The sequence below is a fragment of the Molossus molossus genome, unplaced genomic scaffold (genome assembly GCF_014108415.1).
Source record: "Molossus molossus isolate mMolMol1 unplaced genomic scaffold, mMolMol1.p scaffold_m16_p_13, whole genome shotgun sequence".
Taxonomy (NCBI): domain Eukaryota; kingdom Metazoa; phylum Chordata; class Mammalia; order Chiroptera; family Molossidae; genus Molossus; species Molossus molossus.
In genome coordinates this window covers 41,067,420-41,091,367 of record NW_023425348.1, presented here as the reverse complement: position 1 = coordinate 41,091,367, position 23,948 = coordinate 41,067,420, and the positions used below count along the sequence as shown (strand labels likewise).

Genomic DNA, 23,948 nt, shown 5'->3' with positions numbered 1-23,948 from the left:
TTAAGACAAAGTCAAGTACACGATCACATCCCCTCTTAGAGTTTGAAAAGACCTTTGAAACTATCTAGTTTAATTTCTTTATTTCTTCTTTATTGACATAATAGATCTGAGATTCTATCGGCTCTAAGTACCCCTTCTTGGGAGAGTTCAACTTTCCCTAAAATGCCTCAACTTTATAAGAAAATCATGATTGCTTTTATTTTTCATGTTATATGTTATGGTGTGACAAGTGCATTTTGAAAACGTCTGCATTTCTAGAACCCAAACATGCGTTCTCCTGTGTGCACATTCACCTGCGGTACTCTGGCTGGGAGGATCTTCCTTACCAGTCTTCCAGTTATAAAAGACACGAATGAGTAAATCTTGGAAAAGGGATGACATCTTTGATATTGTCAATTCCCAAGATGCATTGCAGATAGCGTTCAAATCCCATCCCAAAACCTCCATGTGGCACAGATCCAAACCGACGGAGGTCCAGGTACCTGATTTTGAAAAACAGATAATCATCACCTGTAAACGCTGTATGGGGTCAGACTTTATAATAGAATTTATGTTTCACAGTATTCTGTCATCATCTGTTACCATTCACATCATTGTGGTAGACCAGTCTTTTCCCTCCATAGATGAAGGACACAGAGAAGTTAAAATGACCTAATGTTACCCAAACAGTGGCAAATTTTGTTATTCATTCATGGACTTTGGTTACTTGATCCTTTTTCTTTCTATTTACTTAATTATATACAGAAAACTTGCCTCATGAGGCCACAGAAAATTTTCTAATAACTTTACCAATTTTCTTCACAATATAGTCCTTTCCTATTTCTTAGTATGTTAATAATGCTTTGTTTTCCCTTACCAGAATCAGACTGTTCAATACACAGAAGAGAGTGCAGTTCTGTCTGATAAATTATAAAAAGATATGCTCTACTAGGTTAGACTGTAAGCTACATCAAGGGCAGGACCTGCATTTTATTCACCCTTCCGTCTCCAGTGCCTGCTCTGCAGGAGTTGCTTACTATGCGAAGACTTATTGTTGGAAGGTACAGAAATACACTCGTGCGCGCTGGAGTGAGGCAGAAAATTCCAGTTCCCTGCTTTCCACCTAGTGGAAGATGTCCAGAGTCATTTTTCTGGAAGGCTAGACAGCTTCTGAAGCCCATCCATAAACATTCTATTCCCACTTAAGAAGGCTAGAAATGGCTAGAAAGTGAAACAGCCAAGATTCAAACTCAGATTCCAATACAGCAGCCTAGGGTAAAGTTACTTTAGGAAAGAGGAGGAAGGAGATTCTGCAGATATTTTTATGTTATTTGGTGGGATAATTCTTGTGTTATATAATATTGATTTTGTAAAATCAGGTCCAGAACAGAGCTTCAGGGTCATAGCTGGTAGCCACTTGGCTCCTCAAGGATAAAGACTGTCACCTATTCTTCCAATGTTAACAACAATGGCTACGTGTACTGGTATTTTGTGCAGTTAAGATTCAGTACTTATCTTTCTAAAATGAAAGATGAATTGCAACTAGGTGAGTTAGAACCAAGGAAGAGTTCTATAAACAGGAGCATCTAGTAAAAAACTTCAGATTAGTAAGGACTGTCAAGAATAATGGATGGAACAGTCTTCAATGATTGAAATGTTTGGTAGCTGAATTAACTTGAAGTTTATAGGGCAAGGGGGCAGAGTATACCTTGATTTAGTAAGAAAATGAGAGGAAGGGCTTATCAAACCACCTGCCACAAACACCTGCAGGATTTGGGCTGGATGTTAGAAGTCCAGCAACAGCTTTCAGTGGTTCTAAATTTCTCACACATCCGTGTCGAAACACTGGTGTAAATGTCTAGAAACGGAATTCAGCATTTTTCTTGTCTTTGCTTTAATAGATGGAAAAATCCACTTCTAAGAAACAAGTTTTCTGATGAATATGTATTTGATGGATTGTTGTTAACTTGATTCTAGGGCAGCCAGATTACAGAAGAGATGGTGCATAAATCTGTGGGACCGGTGACAGGTTTTGCTTGCATATGGCACGTGGAAATAGGAAGTGAGTAGATTCTGAGACACCTGCGGTGGCCTCTCATCGTGGGTGGGACACTCACAGAGAGGTTTTGAAGGTTTTTGAAACCCATTTTACCTTTCAAATACTATGATAACCATTTAAAAGAAAGAAGATTCAAATAATAATTACATTTGGAGATCTTAACAGTTTGAAAACTTTAGTTGGAAAAAGAATAGTAATTAAATGATTAATAAAGACCAGAAAAGACCTACACTTATCTAACCAATAACTAAAATTTGCATTCAGCTAGTTTTTACACACTATGGATATTATCTTGTAGACAAAAACTGAGGTAAAATGCATAAACTTGATCAATCAGGCTCACGTACCTAATAGCAAAAGTCAGAACAAAGGAAGAAAAGGTGGTGGTGGTGGTGGGGGGGGGGGGAACTAGCATTTACTGAGCTTCTACTCTATGTAGATACTTAACCTACATTGTTTCATTTCATCCTTACAATAACCCTGTGAAGTAGATATTATCATTCCATCTTTTAGCCAAGAAAACTAAGACTCAGAGTGATTAAAAATGTCTAAGGTCATTACTGGTTAAAAAAAAAAACCAAGGCATTCAAGGCCCATTACCTGAACCCAATTTTAGGCCATTAGCATTTCTAAAATTTAGTTCCTTCATTACCAAAAAGCAAGTGTGTAATTTGATACTTCCTTCTCCTGAGGACAGGTGAAGAATTAATAATATTGTTGATATTACTATATCAAGGTCCTAAAGAAGCCCTATTACAGAAATATAAATTAAAAATTTTGCCTATACTGAAAAAGACTTGAAGAAAGAGTCTGAGGAAAGAAAACCAGATTTCTACAGTTGGTGAAGATCACTTAGGGGCCACTTAGTTCAACTCCCTAATTTCACACACAGAGAAATTAAAGCATAATGGTGAGGAACAAAGGCTATGTTTCTAACTGCCTTGTTATTAGTTAAGGTTGTTAACATCTCTAGGCCTCAAGTCTGAAGGGGTAGTTAAAAGGGAATAAGAATAGTACCTAACTCACAAGGTGTTATGCTGATTACATGAGATAATATATATCAAAATTTTAACACAGTTGTCTAGCACACAATAAGTAATAAATAAACAGCAGCCATTATTATTACTGTTTTTCAAGGACTCTAAAAAAGAAGTAATTTTCTGAGAGCATATTCATTGTTTTCAACACTTTTTCATAGTGCCTTGAGAATATAAGTAAAAACTAGGTAATGCTCGGACCAATGGCGAGAATAAGAATCGTTAGGGGCCTCATTCTTACCATTGGTAGGCTTCTGTCAGTCCTGATCTGCGAAAGGAATACAAAAGAATTATTTCAGAGAATGTCAGTAAGAAAAATATACTAACCACCAAACATCTGCTCTGTGTTGTGTGTGCTTGACAAAACAGTACACCCCAAAACTTGTGCTCTCAATGACATGCAATCTAGTTGAGGAACTGTACCTTTACTATATGGTAAGAAAGGCAAATTAAACAACAGTCCCAGGCTTTATCAATAAGTGGTCTAATCAATAAATGTTATAGGAAGAAAGTATGGCCCAGGGCCCAAAAGAAGGGGTTCATTTGAGATGAGTGTACTGTCCTGTCGCATAAGAAAAGCACTATCACTGCCCTGGCCAGTTTGGCTCAGACATTGGAGCACTGGCCTGTGGACTGAAGGGCTGCAGCTTCGATTCCCCGGGAAGGGCACGTGCCTGGGTTGCAGGTTCGATCCCCAACCCTGATCGGGGTCATTTGGGAGGCAACCAATTGATGTGTGTGTGTCTCTCCCTTCCCTCCCACTCTTTCTAAAAAAAAAAAAAAAAAATCAATGGAAAAATAACCTTAGGTGAAGACATTAACAACAACGACAAAAAGAAAACTGCTACTTAAGGCTGTTGGGAGGCACACACAAAGGACACACAGACACCCCTTTTCTTCTCTAATGTTAAAATAATAATGTAGATTCTGAGGCTACCCTCATAATGTGATTGCTAACTGGTTTTTGCCAATGAAGTATTAACATTTGCAGCCTTTAGTACTCATTAAAATTAATTTCCGTCCTTTAAAAAAGGAACCAGTGTTTCTGAAGTGATCAGAAGGATGAAAAACTCAAATACACAGAACACATAAACAGATGTCCCAGACAGATCTGTGAGAGCGAAACACATATTCATTTCATTAGGAGAGATAAATTTGGATATTATCAAATATTAGGTAAACATTTAATGTTATGAGGAAAGGTTTCCTGAAGGAAGGAAGCAGGCAAAGAAAACAGACCAATTAATCTTTCAACAGATGAGGTTTCTTGCCATGTGTGATTTTTATTGTGCTTAAAAAAAAATAAAAAAAACAGAGAATCTTTAAATTCTTTCCATCTAAGGAGTTTGACCTTTACTTCAATTCCACGATTTTCCCAGGACTTTCTAACATTATGGTTATAATAAGGAGTTAGTATGCTAATAAAAAAAGAGTCCTCCCAAAACATATTTATCCCCTTTCTTCTGGACCCTAACCAAATAGAGCAGTTCAAATAAACAGGATTACAAAACCAAGTTACCCAACAGATTTATAGGTTGAGACCTAGGAAAACATGAAGTTTTAAGCATTTCTCCATTAGGAAAAGAAAGCCTCACAAATGGATAATTTAGCAGGATATTTTCAAACAATTATGGCTTTTCCAGGTTACTATGAAACCCAGTATTACTTAGAGAGAAGGATTATGCCTTCAACATGGGAAAGCCTTTTTGTTTTAAGTCTGGCACAGCACAAGTGGAAACCACGGAGAGCAGAGGTTTGCAGCCTGGGTGGTTTGGGAAGTCACTGTGGTGTGTTGGCAGCCCGTGCACATACAGGAGTGGTAGTTCAATTAGAAACATGATTCCTGACTTCTCTTCTCCAAAACATTTCTGTGTGTTTACAGATTCATCTCCCAGGCCTCAGACAGACAGTTAAAATAAGTTATTCAAACAGCTAAATCAAGACCCTTACACAATATAGAAAATCTGAAGAAGGGAAATCTGCTTATCCTAAATGCAAGCTTACCAGGTATTTTTAGCATCTTTCTTTTTCCATCTTTTTATCCTTTCCCTGGTACAGAGTCTATCTTTCTTTATGTGTCTCCCCCCTCCCCCCCCGGGGCTAATAATTTAGAGTAAACAAAAAAGAACACAGAGAAGAGAAAAATAAAAATGAAGAACAAGCTTTGAGGGGGGGAAGCTCCCTCCCCCTTCCATCATTAACTTTTTAAAAAGCCATTTCTGTAGGAAGAGATACAGAGTGGGCAACTTCTTTCACCGTGGCCTTGTTTTGAATAACAGTTTCATTTGTTAAGAAAGGGAAGCTGAGAAAGGTCAATTAACAGCGTGTTCAAGATCACTCAGAATCTGAGTTTCAGTGTGTCAGCTGCTGAGGCCCATGAACTGTTCTGTTACTTTGTCATGGCTGCCTTTGAGTGCCCTGCCCCCGATTTCTGAAACTTGTTTCTTTTAGGTCTGACCAATACCTGGCCAGTCGCTGCTCTAAGAAATGGTACCGTTCCTCTCTGAGGCTTCCTCCAAAGAGCTCTCCAACTCCGGGAACCAGAAGATCAACAGCAGCAACCTAAAAAGGAAAAATACAAAAAAATAAAATAAACATTACATTTTCGGGGGATTCAGCAATTGTCAGCTTCTCAAGCATGTGACATTTTAACATTTTGACAACTGGCTGATTAACTGCTTACCAGAATTTTATTTATGCTATCTCTTCATGTTCCCTGTTTCAACATGAAATGTTTAAGATCATCTTTAGCGTGCACGCTACACAATCTGCAGGCGGACATTTTCTTTCTTTCTTTTTTTTTTTATCCTCACCCGAGGACATTCTTCCATTCTTTGTTCAGATAGAGCAGGAGGGAGAGAGAGGAAGAGAGAGAGAGAGAGAAACATCGACGTGAAGGGACACATCGAGTGGCTGCCACCCGCACGACCAACCAGGGCCGGGGACAAACTGCAACCGAGGTACGTGCCCTTAGCGGGAACCAAACCCAGGTCCCTCTGTACTGCAGGCCGACACTCCAACCGCTGAGCCAAACCGGCCAGGGCTGCATGCGGACATTTTCCCTCCACTCTTCCACCCCTTTATGCAGTATACTTAACAAAAATGTGTTTTCTTCACAAATGTGATATGTCAATTATGAAAATGTGAAAAATATTAAAAATTATGAAACATTAAAAAATACCTATCACCACACAGAAGCAATGACATTTTGGCATATTTCCTTTCCGGTTTTGTCTTCTTGTACATTTAAAGAGTATCACAGAGATCAAATAACACCATTCTAATGTCTTACTAATATTATAGAATAAATAGCTGTCCTGTGTCAAAGCACTTTGCATACTTAATGTTTTAATAGCTGCATAGTTTATTGTTTAGGACTCTCATGGTTTTTATTTAACTGCTTTCCTTTTGAACATTGACGGGTACGTGTATGTTTGTTTTCTCTCATCAATAATGTAACAATGAAGATTTTTCTTTGATTTGTAGTATTTTGTTGAGACTTTTGTAAACACATTTGTAAAATGTGTTCTGAAGTACAAATGAAAACAACAAGATATCATTTTGGAGTTATCGAGATGGTGAAGATGAGAAAACAACATATACAAGATGGACTAGCGAATGCATCAACCAGGACTCTCATACATTTGATACCACCTTTCTGGTCAACAATTTGGCAAAAGATAATCAAAAGCCTTAAAAATATAATATGCTTTGACTCAGCAATAGCAGTTCTAGGAACCTGTCCTAACAAAATAATCAGAGATGCACAAACAAGATTAACATACAGGATGTTTATTGCAGCATTACATATAATGACAAGAAATTAAAGTGTAAATCAATAGGAGGCTCTTAGATAAACTTTAGACATAAGTAAAAAAAAAAAAGAATGATATCTATATCATGAAATCTTGTGTTGCCACTGTGACATATTTTTTATTATTTGTATTTCCTTATTTTCTACAATGAAGATATGTTATACTTTTGTTAATTAAAAAACAATAAAACTTTTTTTTTTTTTAACAGAGAGGAAGAATGAAGAGAGAAATATTGATGTGAGAATGTAACATCAATTGGCTGCCTCCTACACACCCCCTACTGGGGATTCAGCCTGCAACCTGGGCACATGCCCTCTCTGGGAATGCAACTGGCAACCTTCTGGTGTATAGGATGATGCCCAATCAATTGAGCCACATGGGCCAGGGCCAGAAAAATTTTTTTAATTAATCCTCACCGAAGAGTATTTTTCCACTGAATCCCTCAGAGAGTGATAGAGGGGAGAGAGAGTGGTAGGGGGGAGAAAGAGAGACAGACAGACAGACATTGATGTGAGAGACACACAGCAACCGGCTGCCTCCCACATGACCATGGCTAGGGCCAGGGATTAAACCCACAATCCAGGCACATGCCCTTTATATGAATCAAACCCATGACCCTTTGGTCTGAGGGCTGATGCTCTAACTGCTGAGCCAAACTGACCAGGGTCAGAAAAACTTGTAATAGGAAAAAATAGTAACTTGGTGTTTTAATTTATATTTCTTTAGTTACTAATAATACTTCATGTAAGACTGTTTATTTGCTATCTCTATTCTCTTGTGGCTGGACCACTCTTTTTGGGGGTGCAGGTAGACATTTTTAAGACCAAGGATATTGAAGGCACAAAAGTAAGATTTAATGCGATAAGAATTCAGAGAAGATGGCTGTGGGCAGGACCGGAGGGAGGGTGAGTGTGTGAGAGAGTGTGAGTGGACATGAAAGTGGACAACCAAACCCCAGCAGTGCAGAGCCACGGAGCAGAAGGTTCCTGTGCTGTGGACAGGAGCAGCCGGCTACCACGGTAAGTGGCCCTTCAGGGCACTTCTCCCTGCGCTACAGGGAGGTCCCACCATTTTGGAAGATTGGGTCTTCTCTGGGAGGAGGCAGTGGGAGTGGCTAGGGCCCAGCAACCTGAGCCCACCAGCACACCTGGCACCATCGGACCAGTGGATACTCTGTGGCAACACAGACCAGTGCTCAGTAGTGGAGCTCCCAAGGTGCTGGTCACGGAAGCCACGGACAGCCTGGAGCCCGGCACTGTCCCCCATAGTAGCAGCCCTATCAGAGTCAAGATATACCCCCAGCAACAGAGGCTGGGGAATAGACATCCACCCCCAGGCAACAGAAGCACAAACCAGCAGCTGAGACCCATCCCCAAAAACTACAGCAAAAGCTGAGCAAAAGTTGAGCCCCACAGGGCAGCAGCACTCCCCAGCCACCAACGGCAGGACCTGGGGCTCCACAGAGCCCTATGGGGTCCAGTAGCCCACAAGAGCAGTGGGAAGCCAGAGCCTGAAGAGAGACTAGTGCGCTCCAGCTGCTCGCCTGTGGTAACTGCAGGGTGCGGGGGTACCAGAGAAGCCCGTGTGACCCAGCAGGGACTGTGCCATCCAGTTACCCACAGGACCTGTAGGGTGCTAAAGCACAGAGAGGCCTGTACGACCCAGCATCCCATAACATAGCCATAGGTCCGGGTCCCCAAAAGGACTGTGCTATCCAGCTACTCCCAGGATCTACAGGGTGTGGGGGCATCAGAAAGGCCTGTGCAGCCCTGGCCGGTTTGGCTCAGCGGTTAGAGCGTCGGCCTGTGTTCCAGAGAAAGGCCTGTGCAACCCAGCTGCACACAAGATAGGCATGGAGGATATGAAAATGGAGGCGGAGTGAATAAAAGCTACACAGACAATCTCCCAGGACCAAACAGGAATTACAACTAAAATAAAGACAAATCCTTGGAAAAAAGCAACAGAAAAGCAGCAGGACAGGACCAAATAAGCAGGGACACTGGTAGGATCTGTGGAGGCGCAAGAGGGTGGTGGGCTGGGAGCCCAGGGACAGCAACAATCTTAGCTGTGAACAGTGCTCGTGGGGAATAAAGACCAAGCCTGCTCCACAGCGCAGAGAGCCAGGACAGAGTGCTAAAATAGCCACAGTCACTCACCTAGGGGCTACGGCAGAGAGAATTCAGCCTGGGATGGAACTCTGTGGGGACACCCGGAATTTGGAGGGCACTGAGAGTTTTTGCTGAATTGTGGCCACAAAGGGTGGTGGTCAGTGTGCTTCTTCCCTAAGCTGTAGGGAAAAGCAGCAGCCTCCCCCTCGGAGATTCAGCCTTTCCCAGGTGAGTCAAAGAAATGTAAATTGAGGCTCATTAATAACCAGCATCTATGCCACCCTCTGGAAATCCTCTTATGCAGAACACCAGGCCTACATTCCAAGGCACTGAGTAACTGAAACTACTACCCACCAGGAAAAAGCTAGAGGATAACTGAACCTTTCCTGGTTCAAATCTACCCAGGAAAGTAAGACTTGACAGTGGTGTTTAACGTGGGCCTACTCAGGCTCATCTAAACCCAGTAGAGGGAGCCACAAACAGCAGAACACCAACACCCACAGGGAAAATTTGGCAGGCCCCAAAACCCACTGAGATAGCCAAAATGGTGAAACAAAGAAACAAATCCCAAATGAAGGAACAAGAGAACTCTATCGAAGATGAGATAAATGAAATGCAGTTAAGCAAATTATCAGAGGTAGAGTTCAGAGCAATGATCTTGAGGAAGCCCAACAGTATAAGTAAGGACATTGGCACCATAAGGAAGAAGGCATACAAGTTCAAACACAGAGAGCCCCAAGTAAGAAGAACCCAAACAGGCCCACACCAAGACAAACAGTAATTAAAATGCCAAAAATTAAAGACAACGAGAGAATCCTAAAGGCAGCTAGAGATAAGCAACAGGTTGCCTACCAAAGAAACCTCATAAGGCTCTCAGCTGACTTCTCACCAGAAACACTACAGGCCAGAAGGGAGTGACATGAAGTAATCAAGGTCATGTAAAACAAGGATATGAATCCAAGACTACTCTATCCAGCAAGGCTATCATATAGAATGGAAGGTCAAATAAAGAGCTTTCCAGACAGAAAAAGACTAAGGGAATATATTAACACCAAACCAGTACTGCAAGATATGCAAAAAGGACTGCTATAATTAGAAGAAGAAATAGGAAGAAAAATAGAACCACACTAAACAAAAATGGCAATAAATAAGTACATATCAATTATCACCTTAAATGTGAATGGTTTGAATGCTCCGATAATGAGTAGAGACAAAGAAGGCCACTACATAATATTGAAAGACCTATCCAACAGGAAGATACAACCTTGGCAAACATATATGCACCCTATATAGGAGGACCAACATATCTTAATAATCTTTTGGAGGACTTCAAAGGAGAAATCGATAGCAATACAATCATAGCAGGGGACTTCAATACCCCACCTACATCACTGGATAGATCTTCTAGGCAAAAAATTAACAAGGAAACACAGATTCTAAATGAAGTGCTAGATCAAATGGATTTCATAGATATTTACAGAGAATTACACCCCAAAACTGCAGAATTCACATTTTTCTCAAGTGCACATGGGACATTCTCAAAGATAGACCATATGTTAGGGCACAAACTAATACTCTACAAGTTTAAGAAGACTGAAATCCTATCAAGAATCTTCTTAGATTAAAATGGCATGAAACTAGAAATCAATTGCAACAAGAATATGCAAAGACATTTGAACACATGGAGGCTAAATAGCATGTTACTGAACAATGAATGGGTTACCATGGAGATCAAGAAAGAAATTAAAAACTTCCTGGAAACCAATGAAAATGAACACACAACAACACAAAATCTATGGGATGCAGCAAAAGCAGTTCTGAGAGAGAAGTTCATAGCACTACAGGCCTACCTCAAGAAGCAAGAAAAATTTCTAATAGACTGTCTAACCTCACAACTTAAAGAACTAGAAAGCAGACAAAAAGAAAACCCCAGAGTAAGTAGAAGGAAGGAAATAGTAAAAATCAGAGCAGAAATAAATGAAATGGAGACTAAAAAAACAATTCAAAATATCAATGAAATTAGGATCTGGTTCTTTGAAAAGATAAAAAAGATTGACGGACCCTTAGCTAGATTCACCAAGAAACAAAGAGAGAGAACCCAAATACACAAAATCAGAAATGAAAGAGGGAAATAATAACTGACACCACAGAAATACAAAGAATTGTTAACAAATATTATGAACAATGATATGGCAACAAATACGACAATCTAAGCAAAATGAGCAAATTTCTAGAAACACATAGTTTCCCAAAACTGGACCAGGAGGAGATAGAAAACTTGAACAGATCAAGAACAACAAAAGAAATTGAAGATGTAATCCAGACTCTACCAGCAAACAAAAGCCCAGGCCCGGATGGCTTCACAGGGGAATTTTACGAACATTCAAAGAGGAACTAATAACAATTCTCCTCAAACTATTTCATAAAATTCAAGAAGAAGGAAGACTTGCAAACTTGTTTTATGAGGCTAGCATAATTCTAATCCCCAAACCAGAAAAAGACACTACAAAGAAAGAAAACTACAGGCTAATATCCCTGATGAACATAGATGCCAAAATCCTGAACAAAATACTAGCAAATCGAATCCAGCAATACATCAAAAAAATTATTCACCATGAGCAAGTGGGATTCATCCCAGGGATGCAAGGCTGGTACAATATTCACAAATCAATAAATGTGATACACCACATAAACAAAATGAAAGATAAAAATAATATGATCATATCAATAGATGCTGAAAAAGCATTCGACAAAATCCAGCACCCATTTCTGATAAAATGCTCAGCAATCTGGAAACAGAGGGATCATATCTCTACATAATAAAGGCCTTATATGAAAGACCTACAGCCAACATCATACTCTATGGGCAAAAATTAAAAGCATTTCCCTTAAGAACAGGAACAAGGCAAGGATGCCTACTTTTGCCACTCTTATTTAACATAGTACTGGAAGTCTTAGCCACAGCAATCAGACAGGAAGAAAAAATAAAAGGGATCCAAATAGGAAAGGAGGAAGTGAAACTGTCATTATTTGCAGATGACATAATACTATATGTAGAAAACCCCAAAGACTCCATCAAAAATTTACTAGACTTTATAAATGAATTTGGCAAATTAGCAGGATACAAAGTTAATGTCAAGAAATCAATGGCATTCTTATACACCAATGATGAACTCACAGAGACCAAAAAAACAATCCCATTTACCATCGCTGCAAAAAAAAATTAATATACCTAGGAATAAATGTAACCAAAGAAGTAAAGGACCTATTCGCAGAAAACTACAGGTCAGTGAAAAAAGAAATAGAGGAAGATATAAAAAAGTAGAAGCACATACCTTGTTCATGGATTGGAAGAATTAACATCATTAAAATGTCCATATTACCCAAAGCAATCTATAGATTCAATGCAATCCCCATCAAAATACCAACGAAATACTTCACAGAACTAAAACAAATACTTCAAAAGTTCAGATGGAACCAGAAAAAAATCTCGAATAGCTACAGCAATCTTGAAAAAGAACAAAATTGGAGGGATCACATTACCAGATTTCAGGTTACACTACAAAGCCACTGTAATCAAAACTGCCTGATACTGGCACAAGAACAGGCATATAGACCAGTGCAACAGAACAGAGAACCCGGAAATGGACCCAAGGCAATACGTTCAATTAATATTTGACAAAGGTGACAAGAACATACAGTGGAGTAAAGACAGCCTCTTTAATAAATGGTGTTGGGAAAATTGGACAGCTGCATGCAAAAAAATAAAACTAGACAATCAACTTACACCATACACAAGAATAAACTCAAAATGGGTAAAAGACTTAAATGTGACTCATGAATCCATAAAAATCCTAGAAGAAAATGTAGGCAACAAAATTTCAGACATACGCAGCAGAATTTTCACTCATACATCACCTAAGGCAATAGAAACAAAAAAGAAAATGAACACATGGGACTACATCAAACTCAAAAGTTTCTGCATAGCAAGATACAATCATCAAAATGGAAAGGCTACCCACTGTATGGGAGAGCATAATTGCCAATGACATATCAGATAAGGGATTAATGTCCAATATATATTGAGTGCTCATACAACTCAACAAAAGGAAGACAAAGAACCCAATTAAAAAATGGGCAGAAGAACTAAATAGACACCTCTCCAAACAGGACATACAAATGGCAAGAGACATATGAAGAAATGCTCAACATCACTAATCATCAGAGGGATGCAAATTAAAACAACAATGAGGTATCACCTCACATCCGTCAGAATGGCCGCCATCAACAAATCATCAAACACCAAGTGTTGGCGAAGGTGTGGAGAAAAGGGGACTCTAGTACACTGCTGGTGGGAATGCAGACGGGTGCAGCCACTATGGAAAACAATATGGTGTTATCTCAAAAAATTAAAAATTGAACTGCCATTTGACCCAGTGATCCCACTTCTAGGACTAAGAAGCCTGAAACACCAATCAGAAAGAATATATGTACCCCATGTTCATAGCAGCACTATTTACAATAGCTAAGATCTGGAAACAGCCTAAATGTCCATCAGTAGATGAATGGATAAGAAAGCAGTGGCACATATACACAATGGAGTACTATGCAGCTGTAATAAAGATCTCTTATCCTTTGAGACAACATGGAGGGACCTGGAGAGTATTATCCTAAGCAAAACAAGCCAAACAGAAAAGACAAGTATCATATGATCTCACTTATTTGTGGAATATAATGAACATAACAGTCTGAGGAATGGGGTAGTCCCAGAGACGTGGAAGTGGGGTACAGACTGACAATCCCCAGAAGAGGGGGTAGTGGGAGAGAGATAAACCACAGAACTTACATGCATGTATGCATGAACAGTGGACATGGACAACAAAGCTGGGGACAGGGCGGGGAAGGAAGAGGAGGGGGGAATAAGTGGCGGAAAAAGGAGAAACCTCTGTAGCAAAAATTAATTAATTAAAAATAAATAAAAGAAAGATTTAATGGAACAAATAAAAAATTAGGAATGTAAAATACATTTTAGTTTTTATTTTATTTTTATTTTTTTTTATCATCCTCACCCGAGGACATTTTTCCATTTTTTGTTCAGGTAGAGTGGGAGGGAGAGAGAGGAACAGAGAGAGAGAGAGAAACATCAATGTGAAAGGGACACATCGAGTGGTCGCCACCTGCACAACCAACCAGGGCCGGGGACAAACTGCAACCGAGGGTACGTGCCCTTAGCGGGAACCGAACCCGGGTCTCTCCAGACCGCAGGCCGACGCTCTAACCACTGAGCCAAACCGGCCAGGGCATTTTTTTTTTTTTTTTAATTTTTTTTTTTCTTTATTGATTTGAGAGAGAGAGGAAGGGAGAGGGAGTTACAAACATTGATGAGCGAGAACATTGATTGGCCGCCTCCTGCATGCCCCTCACTGGGGATTTGGCCCACAACCTGGGCATGTGCCCTGACCGGGAATCAAACCTGCGACCTCCTGGTGCATGGGTCTCTGCTCAACCCGTGAGCCACAGCGGTTGGGCCATTTTAGTTTTTAAATGCCACATCATATTATAAGCTCTTTTCTTAAACTTTGCCTCACTTTACTATTGTCATCCCCTTGTTTTGATTTCAGAACTACTCTCACCCGAGTATATGTTTATTGGTTTGAGAGGGAGAGACAGAAATAGAGAGAGAGAGAAAGAGAGAGAGAGAGAGAGAGAGAGAGAGACAGACAGACAGACAGACAGACATTGATCAGTTACCTCCTGTATGCAGCCCAAGAGGGAATTGAACCCACAACCAGCCTGGGATGATTTCAAAACTTTTGATTGAGGTATATTTTACAAATAATCAAGATTAATAAAGAATAGTATAATTCAAGAATGTGGTCCAAATACTATATACCTCATCCTTATTAGGCATGATTTTTATCACTCAGCTGAATCAGTGTGTGAAAGAACAGAAATTCACTAATAGTTCCTTTTACTAAGTCTTCCACCACTCAGTAAGCTAGTGAGGACAAAGTGTACACCAGGTCTTGGTCATCCTACCATGGATTGTTGACCACATCTTACTAATTCTTCTAGGAACTTGGAGGGCCTACAATGAACAGGTATTTCAGAATGAGGGTGTGGTGATTCAGACATGACAGCAGATCATGAAACACACAGATTTGGATAGGTGGGCAAGAGAGGCTTCCTAATGTGATGAGGATATTCTCATGGACTCCAATCAGGACCCTGCAGTTACACTTTCAAGGCCATTTTTATGGCTACAGAAGACGACTGTCTTCTTTCTTTTTAATCCTCGCCCGAGGATATTTTTGCATTTATCTTCAGATAGAGCGGGAGGAAGAAAGTGGGGAAGAGAGAGAGACACATCGACTAGTTGCCACCCACACGACGCCAACGGGGGCCGGGGACAAACTGCAACCGAGGTACGTGCCCTTAGCGGAAACCAAACCCAGGCCTCTCTGATCCATGGGCCAACGTTCTAACCGCTGAGCCAAACTGGCCAGGGCAGAGACGGTGTTCTTTATATTCTAGTATCTTGCATTTAGACATAGCTAAAATATGCTAGGAGTTGAGAAACATGATGAAATAAAACTTCCATCCAGAGTTTCAAACTTGGAATTATAAGCAATCAACATTGGGAGAGAACAGACAACCAGGTGGCTCTCTGGCCTTTGCTTGAAAATATTTAAAGACTGGGAACCACTGACCCTGAAGTGTAGCATTCCATCTTTGTGTAGCTCTGAATAGTATGAAGGGGTGGGTAGACCCAAAATCTATCATTTATTTTCAAGGCTTCAAAGTTGGGCCAATTCCAAGCCACAAATGAGGGCAGTAATTGCTTCTGTAATGCAAGTACATGCCGAGCTTTAAGAGAAAGAGCCAGAAAAGTCCACTGCCTCAAAAAAGTTGCTGGAGAACCAGCAATCATGGAAGAACAGGAAGTAGGTAGTCTAGCTGAGGCCAGTGATAAGGGAAGAGGCCTCCCGTGATGAGTTGTTCTGCTTTCTCTATTAGTTTATAACCATCAAACAAGAGATCCATTTCTTGCTTGGTCTTGCTTCTCATGTAACTAAATGAAGAAAAAACCCTCTTGGGATCTTAGTACTTTTTGCACATCTAAATTATGTTAACTTTGGGACTTAGTCTTTTAATGCTGTTTTTAAAGGAGTGTAAAAGACTCCTATTTATCCTTGATTCCAAATTCCCTTTATTTTAATATTAGAGTTCACTGGAGAAATCAACATGCAACTATACTGGTTTTTGACCTTCCCGTCTGGTTTTTGTTTATCTTGAATATTTGCAACTACACAGTAATTGCTGTGGAACTGGAAGCTTCTGAACCTTCTGAGCCACCTTTGAAATCTTATGCCATAGTATTATATCTACACCTTTCGTCCTGGATTTCTTTTAAACCTGTCTTCCTACTTACCAAGGTACCTAACCGGTTAAACCCAACTGTTTCCACATTGGCTATTATGAAATTAGTGTGGTAGTTGCTATATTAGTCAGGATAGGTTAGGTTATGCTGTATTAATAAATAATCCCAGAAGTGTACAACAGGGTTTCTGAGTCTTGGCATTAGTGACCTTTGTGATCAGATAATTTCTTTGTTGTGAGGGCCTGTCCTATACATTGTGAGACATATTAGCCGTATACCTGGCCTCTACTCACCAGATGTCAGGTGCACTCCCCTAGTTGTGACAACCAAAACTGTTTCCTGGGTGGGGGTGGGGACAAAATAACCCGATTGGGAACAACTGTTTTATAACAATGGACTGGCTTTCAAAAACTTATGCGGGATTCAAAGATGGCTGCTCAGTCTGCTTGCTCCTGACAAGCCGGACTCACAGCTCAACTGCAGAGCAACCGCCTGAAAAACCAGTTGAAGTGTAGTTGATCTGAAACACTGAGAGCAGAAAGCACAGAGAGACAGGAGGAGACATGGAGAGAGTGAGCCAACTCTTGCCAAGTGTGTGGCTGGGAAGCCGCAGGGATCCTGCAGCAGCGGATCCCGCACACCCTTGGAGCATGGGGTTTCAACTCCACACAGGGATCCCCGATCCAGAGCATTAGTGAGAGGGAAGGGGAGCCCGAGTAGCATCAGGTAGAGGGAGTCAGTGAGGAGTTGGTCCACCTGGGAGATGCAGACCACACAATCCCAAAGAGCGATTTCTTTGTTACAATACCCCTCTGATCATTTCCTAGGGCAAGAGAAACAAAGAAAAAACAAACAAATGAGACTACATCAAACTGAAAAGCTTCTGCATAGCAAAAGAAACCATCAACAAAATAAAAAGGGAATCCACTGTATGGGAGAACACAATCGCCAATGATACATCTGATAAAGGGTTACTTTACAAAATATACAAGGAACTCATACAACTCAACACTAGGAAGACAAGCAATCCAATTAAAAAATGGGCAAAGGGCCTGGCCGGTGTGGCTCAGTGGTTGAGCATCAACCCATGCACCAGGAGGTCACTGGTTCGATTCCCTATCAGAGCACATGCCCGTGTTGTGGGCCAAATCCCCAGTGGGGGGCATGCAGGAGGCGGCCAATCGATGTTCTCTCTCATTGATTTTTTTTTTTATTCTCACCCAAGGACATTTTTGCATTTATCTTCAGATAGAGTGGGAGGGAGAAAGGGGGAAAGAGAGAGAGAAACATCCATGTGAGAGAGACACATTGACTGGTTGCCACCCACATGACTCCAATCAGGGAGGGAACGAACTGCAACTGAGGTATGTGCCCTTAGCGGGAACCAAACCTGGGAATCTCTGGTCCACGGGCCGACACTCTTAACTGCTGAGCAAAACCGGCCAGGGCTCATTGATATTTCTCTCTCTCCCCACCTCTCATTTCCTCAATAAAGGGAAAAAAAATTTAAAAACCACCACCACCACCAAAAACCAAAAACACAAAAACAAAAAAACTTAGGCTATGCGTCCTGGCTTGAAGCTATTAAAAAGTCGCTTTCTGAGGTATTGCTGATCTAGTTTCAGATGGAAAAAGAGCACAGATGACTATGCACTTGTCCAGAAGTGAAGTATGTGGGTTATGTTTGCTTCAAAATCTTTGGCCAAGTCAAGTCACATGCAAGCCACTGAGCTCCCGTGAGTGGGCAGGGCAGTGTGACTCTCCGAGGGAGGGTGAGGCAGCTGTTTACGTACCACAGTGGTTTTCAACTGGTGTGCCACAAGAATTTTCAAAACATGCAATACCTGACTCTTTAGTCAGGGCACTGACTTCTTTTCCCTTAGACTGTCAAATAAAAAAATGACAACAGCCAATACAACAATAGCTGTCTGATGTGAATAAATCAAAATTATACCTATTTTTCTTTTTTTTATCAGATTGGCCAAAAACATAATACACTTTTTGGTATGTCGAAGAATTTTAGGAACTAGTTTATGTGTGCCCTGAGATGAAAAGGGCTGGAAATCACTGACGTAACCTAGAACAGTCACCATGTTGCCCCCCCTGCACCTGGACTCTTCCACTCCCACTCTCCCTCATTCTTAATTAGAATTAAGGTAAGACTAGTAAACCTCCTATTTTCTTCCTCTGCACTCTGGAAGAGGAACTTACCAACTGGAAAGAACTTACCAAAATAGTCTATTTTAGTTGACTACAATTTCAGAAGATGTCTAGATAGTCCTATATCACTATAAGTTTTGTAATATGAAGAAAGAACACATACATCATCTATGTCCTTTCTTTGTCTGAATGGTTTGAAAATTCACATTCTTAGGCAGAGTTTCCTGTATGTTTTCTGGACCTCGGGAGTAAATAAAGTTGCTTCCCTCTTAAGAGAGCCACTTCTTTTGAGTAAGGCATTCCTTTACAATACCTCATAAACGGTCATGATCATTTTGAAATAGATCAAAAGAAAAAGGGATCTATTTCTTTTTCATGAGGGGCAGATTGATCTCTTTGTGAAGCAAGGGCCACAAAGGCTTCAATGCTTTTCTTCCCCCGTATAATCTTCTTCTCTTTTCCTTCAGGTTTGGTTTCCCTTTAACCCTGCCAGGTCTTATACTTCCTGCTTTTCTTTTACAATGATATCTTCCCATCTAGCTGGAGATTCTGCACATGTTGAGGAGCTAGAATATAGTAAAGTATTCCTCAACTATAAGTAAAGACGTCTGCATCTGGTATACACAGACCTGCACTTTCTTCTGATAGGATATACAAATACTGCATTCTCTCAAGATCACTAGAACAGCCCCCTCTGATAGGATATACGAATACTGCATTCTCTCAAGATCACTAGAACAGCCCCCTCTGATAGGATATACAAATTCTGCATTCTCTCAAGATCACTAGAACAGCCCCCTCTGATAGGATATACAAATTCTGCATTCTCTCAAGATCACTAGAACAGCCCCCTCTGATAGGATATACGAATACTGCATTCTCTCAAGATCACTAGAACAGCCCCCTCAGTTTCCATTCCAGGCAGGATTCTCCTATCTGTGTCCCTCTGGTAAGTACTGAGCTAATTACTACAGAAACTGCCTGTTTCTCCAGGGCTCTAGTGAAGGTAAGTGAACATCCAGATAGAATACAAACTATGACATCAGGGTGCAGAAAATGTAAAATGTACAGGGACTCACACAACTTTTTTAAGAACGCAAAAAACTAGGTTGGGTGTCTGCCAAGTGAAGGGCGGTGAGGGGGTCAGAGGGCAGGGCAGGCAGGGTGGAAACAAGCACGCTGTCTAGAACACGCTGGTGATTATGACTGGACTTCATGAGCTGGCAGCGTTGTGGTCAGGGGTTTAGGGTTGAGGCTGGGCTACAGAGCCGGGGACGGAGCAATCTTGCCCTGATGAAGGAAAGTGGGGATTCACTGGGTGTATAGTGAAATGTCCTCTTACGTTGACCACGTATGAGCATTCCTGTAACTAAAATCCCCATTGCGTTCCTATGCAGCTTTGGGAGACTTGAAATAAGTGGAAGTGAAACTAAGGGTCCTTATGACTCTGATTAAATTTATTTTTAAATCCCAGCTCTAGGAACTATCCCTCTCTCCCTCCCCCTTCCTCTCTCTCTACCCCTCATAGATTTAGCCTCCCCCCAACCCCAGCTGACAGAGGCAGCCCAAGACAGTAGCTGGGACCTGACTAGTGGTCACATGGTCTGGACCTCTAGCAGGCTCAAGATAACATCTTGATCTAAGTTATGTTTCAGCTCCTGGGCCCTAAAGTGGTACAGAGCAACTTCAGAAAAGACCTCAGAGCTATCCTCAAGACCTAAATGATCCATTACCCTCATCTCACCTCTGACCAAACAGCTCCCAGGACGACCCTTCATCCACTGCGTCTTGTGATTTTGCCCTATACAGGGGTGGGCAAAAGTAGGATTACATTTGTTTGTATGGGAAAAAATGCACTAATTAATAAATTATTAATTAAGAACTGTAAACAACCCTGGCTGGTATGGCTCGGCAGTTAGAGCACAGGCTCACAGACTAAAGAGTTGTGGGTTCTATTCTGGTCAAGGGCACATACCTCAGTTGCAGTTTGGCCTCCGGCCCTGGTTGGGGTCATGTAGGAGGCAAGCAATCAATGTGTCTCTCTCACATCGATGTCCGCCCCCCCTCCCCCCCCATACACACTCTGTCTGAAGATAAATGGAAAAATATCCTTGGGTGAGGATTAAAAACAAAACAAAACTGTAAACGTACGTTTGTCCAACCCTGTGTAATCTGTAACCCCAGTATAACTGTAAACCTATTTTTGTCTACCCCTATATAATTTGTAACCTCCATGCCTTCAGGATGTTCGGGCTTTTGAGCATTAACTTCCTATTCTTCTGGATGGGGCCATTCATAATAAAGTACCCAATATTTCTCCACTGCAGTTCTCAGTGTCCAGCGTTTTCTCTGCCGGTGCCAGGTGGACACATTTTTCCTGCTCTGTAACAGAAGGACTTTAGTACTTCTGTCTGTTCACTCTCCTGCACAGATTACAGTGAAGGTTAAATATAATTTTACCATATTTTTTGCTACTTTGCCTAGTCTTAAACAAAACTTACTCCACTTTGGGCCCAGCTTCTAGGCCAGAATGCTGCCTGGCACATCTTCCTCCACTGTGTGTGAGTTCTGATTCTGCTTTAGCCACACAGCTGCAGCGGCATGCTGTCTAGAAATAGTTTGGACTGGTGTTCAAACTGAACAAGCCCTGGTCTCGATTTATGACACTCCCTTTTGACTCTCACTCTCTAATTTCAATCAATGTACTGAAAATAAAAAGACCTTGAATTAAAAAACAGACCTTGAATTAAAAACAAGCAGGCTAGATAGGAACAAGGCCTTTAATACATTACATTTTTTCCATACGAAGTTCAAAGAGAGGGGAAACGATATTTAATGTCCCTTCCTCTGATGCCTCTTTTCCTACCTATCTTAGTATTTTTAAATACTGATGAAATACACAAATTGAACACCTCCTTATTCTCATAGGCTTTTCACAGACTGATTCCAACAATGGAGCAATATTGCGTATGATTATCAAAAGAAGAAGAATGTTCCACAAACCAAAGGAAACATGTCTGTGGTTTCAGCCTCTGAGCTTTTTCTCTAACTGCTGACACAGACTGTACTGTGCCCTGGAAACAAGGAGACACAGCTAAGTAAGAGAACCTTCCGTGTGACAGAGCAGAGGTAGAGGGGCAGCAGGAGGCAATGACCAATGGAATTTAGCTAGTAAAACAGCTGGTCTGGGGGTACTTTAGATGGACCGAAATACATACTTTCAACCTGACAAAGCATCCCAGGACAGTCATTAGTTCTAGATGTGGGAAAAATTGGTAATTCCCTCCATCACCATTTCTATTGATTTGAGGTTCACGCTCTTTTGATGCAGGTCGATTCATTAGCCCCAGCCCAGAGAAACTCATTAGAACCCTCTTGTCAAGTATTCTTCCTTCCAAGTTCACTTCACCATGTGTATGTACTTTACTGAATGCCTGCCAATGCTTAAATGTTCATGATTTGCTAAGTAATATTGATACGATTAAAAAAATCAGAGCATTATCTGGTGATCCTGGCATTTTACCAGAACTTTGGGCAGTCGCTGTTTCCTAATTACCCATGGCTGGAATGAATGGCATTCTTCTCTGTGAAGCCATTTCCCTAGCTAAGTATCTGTGACCTGCTTTTGGGGGGACCTACTCAGGGACCCAGGGGCATATGGCATTTTGCATACTTGCTTAGATTCATTTTATTTAGGCTCATGATCTGTTCCCATCAAATTATCAAATACGTGTGGTAATTTACAAGTTGTTCTTATATATCCAAATGAGGAAAAACAGGTTACCTCAGATCAGACAATCTTAGAGCAGGTTAGTACCTTGGAGGTCATCTGATTCTCTGGTTTTATGGAGGGAGAAACTGGGGCTCGGAGATTGGACAGACTTGCCTAAGGTCATACAGCTAACTAGTAAGCTGTATTTCAAACCCAGCACTACTAACTTCTTAGTCCAGTGTACTTTTCATTATAACATAGTGCCCACCTTCAAGTGTATGTGCGTGTGTGTGTGTGTGTGTGTGTGTTTTAGGGAGGGTAGGAGGAGAAAGAAAAAAAAAGAAACTATTACTGTAAAAAAGATAACATTTTACTATTTATTACCTCTGGCCAAATGTTACAAGTGCAGGTTAAACATTTCCCTATCCTTCACTTCCCAGGGGCAGCACCTGTGAAACACACCTGTTGTAATTTTTTTAGATTGTATCACACCCTCTGCAGAAACTCCTGCAACCCCACCCACAGCCTGTTATTACAACCCTATAAAAGAAACACAGAATTTAGTTATCTGGCTCAAAGCCTGTTCATTCACCACTAAAAAGAAAGATTGGGGTGGAAGCAGGCACTTTACACAAGTGGGCTGGAAAGAAATCTAGGTAGTTCATGAATCAATGTTATAATCCATGTTTAATGTATACAGTTTACATAAATTCTATTTTAAGAATTTAGCCCTAAGAAGCTATATGCTATAGTACTGCATAAATTATAACGTATACTAAAGCCCCATTATAATGTCTTCAGGTTTCAAGCTGTAAGACATTACTAGAGACTTGTCGTAATGAAGACCTCCTGGAACTTCTAAGGTAAGAAACGTTGGTGCCCTATGAAGGAAATGCCTGTTGAGGAATCTTAACAGCATGTAAGGGCATGTTATGATGTGGTAACACACACACAAATACTTTAACATTATTGTGCTTTATCACAGCAAAGATTTTATCAACATTTAGGAGGAAAGGAGATAGGGCTTCATATTTATTGACTACCTACCAACCCAAACACTGTGCTCTGCATTTTTCAAATATTACCTAATCTAATCCTCACAACTCCAGGAAATATTATCACCTTATTTTTACAGACTGGGAAACTAAGAAATTAGATGGTTCATCTAAGGTCATGTAGTTTGTAACTCACAGACCTGAGACTTTAACTCAAGAGTGTCTGGTTTTAAAACCACTGGATGTTCCTTTTTTTTTTTTTTTGTACAGATAGAGTAGGAAGGGAGAGAGAGAGAGAAACATCGATGTGAAGGGACACATCGAGTGGCTGCCACCCGCACGACCAACCAGGGCCGGGGACAAACTGCAACCGAAGTACGTGCCCTTAGCGGGAACCGAACCCGGGTCTCTCCCGACCGCAGGCCGACGCTCTAACCGCTGAGCCAAACTGGCCAGGGCTGGATGTTCCTTTATACCATGTTGCTATCACTCAAAAAAATTAGAGTAAAAGCTGCTCTTTAGTTTCCCAGAAATTTCCCTAACAAATCAAGTCACTCACTCCTTAATTGTCCACTGTGTGTCTGAAACTGGGTTGGGCTCAATCCACCCATCCATCCAGACTCCTATCCATCACCAGATACATATGAGGTGCCTGCTATGTCCCAGGCTTCATGCTAGGCACTAGGGTAGGAATACAACCAT

General features: G+C 41.0%; 1 protein-coding gene across 4 annotated transcripts in view; it reads right to left on the bottom strand.

Annotated features, from left to right (window-relative positions):
• Positions 1–280: 280 nt before the first annotated feature.
• The window catches only part of NARS2 (asparaginyl-tRNA synthetase 2, mitochondrial), a 120,173-nt gene continuing 96,505 nt past the window's right edge, over positions 281–23,948 (bottom strand). The window contains exons 12-14 of one of the 4 annotated variants that reach the window (XM_036258820.1): positions 5,540–5,637; positions 3,317–3,343; positions 281–482 (exon numbers count right to left, since the gene is read on the bottom strand). In XM_036258820.1, coding sequence (XP_036114713.1) covers positions 338–482; positions 3,317–3,343; positions 5,540–5,637 — 270 coding nt within the window. In that variant the 3' untranslated portion in view covers positions 281–337. Of the gene's footprint in view, positions 483–3,316; positions 3,344–5,539; positions 5,638–20,283; positions 20,341–22,658; positions 22,701–23,948 lie in introns of those variants that run through there. The other 3 variants (XM_036258824.1, XM_036258822.1, XM_036258823.1) reach the window with 3 other exon arrangements.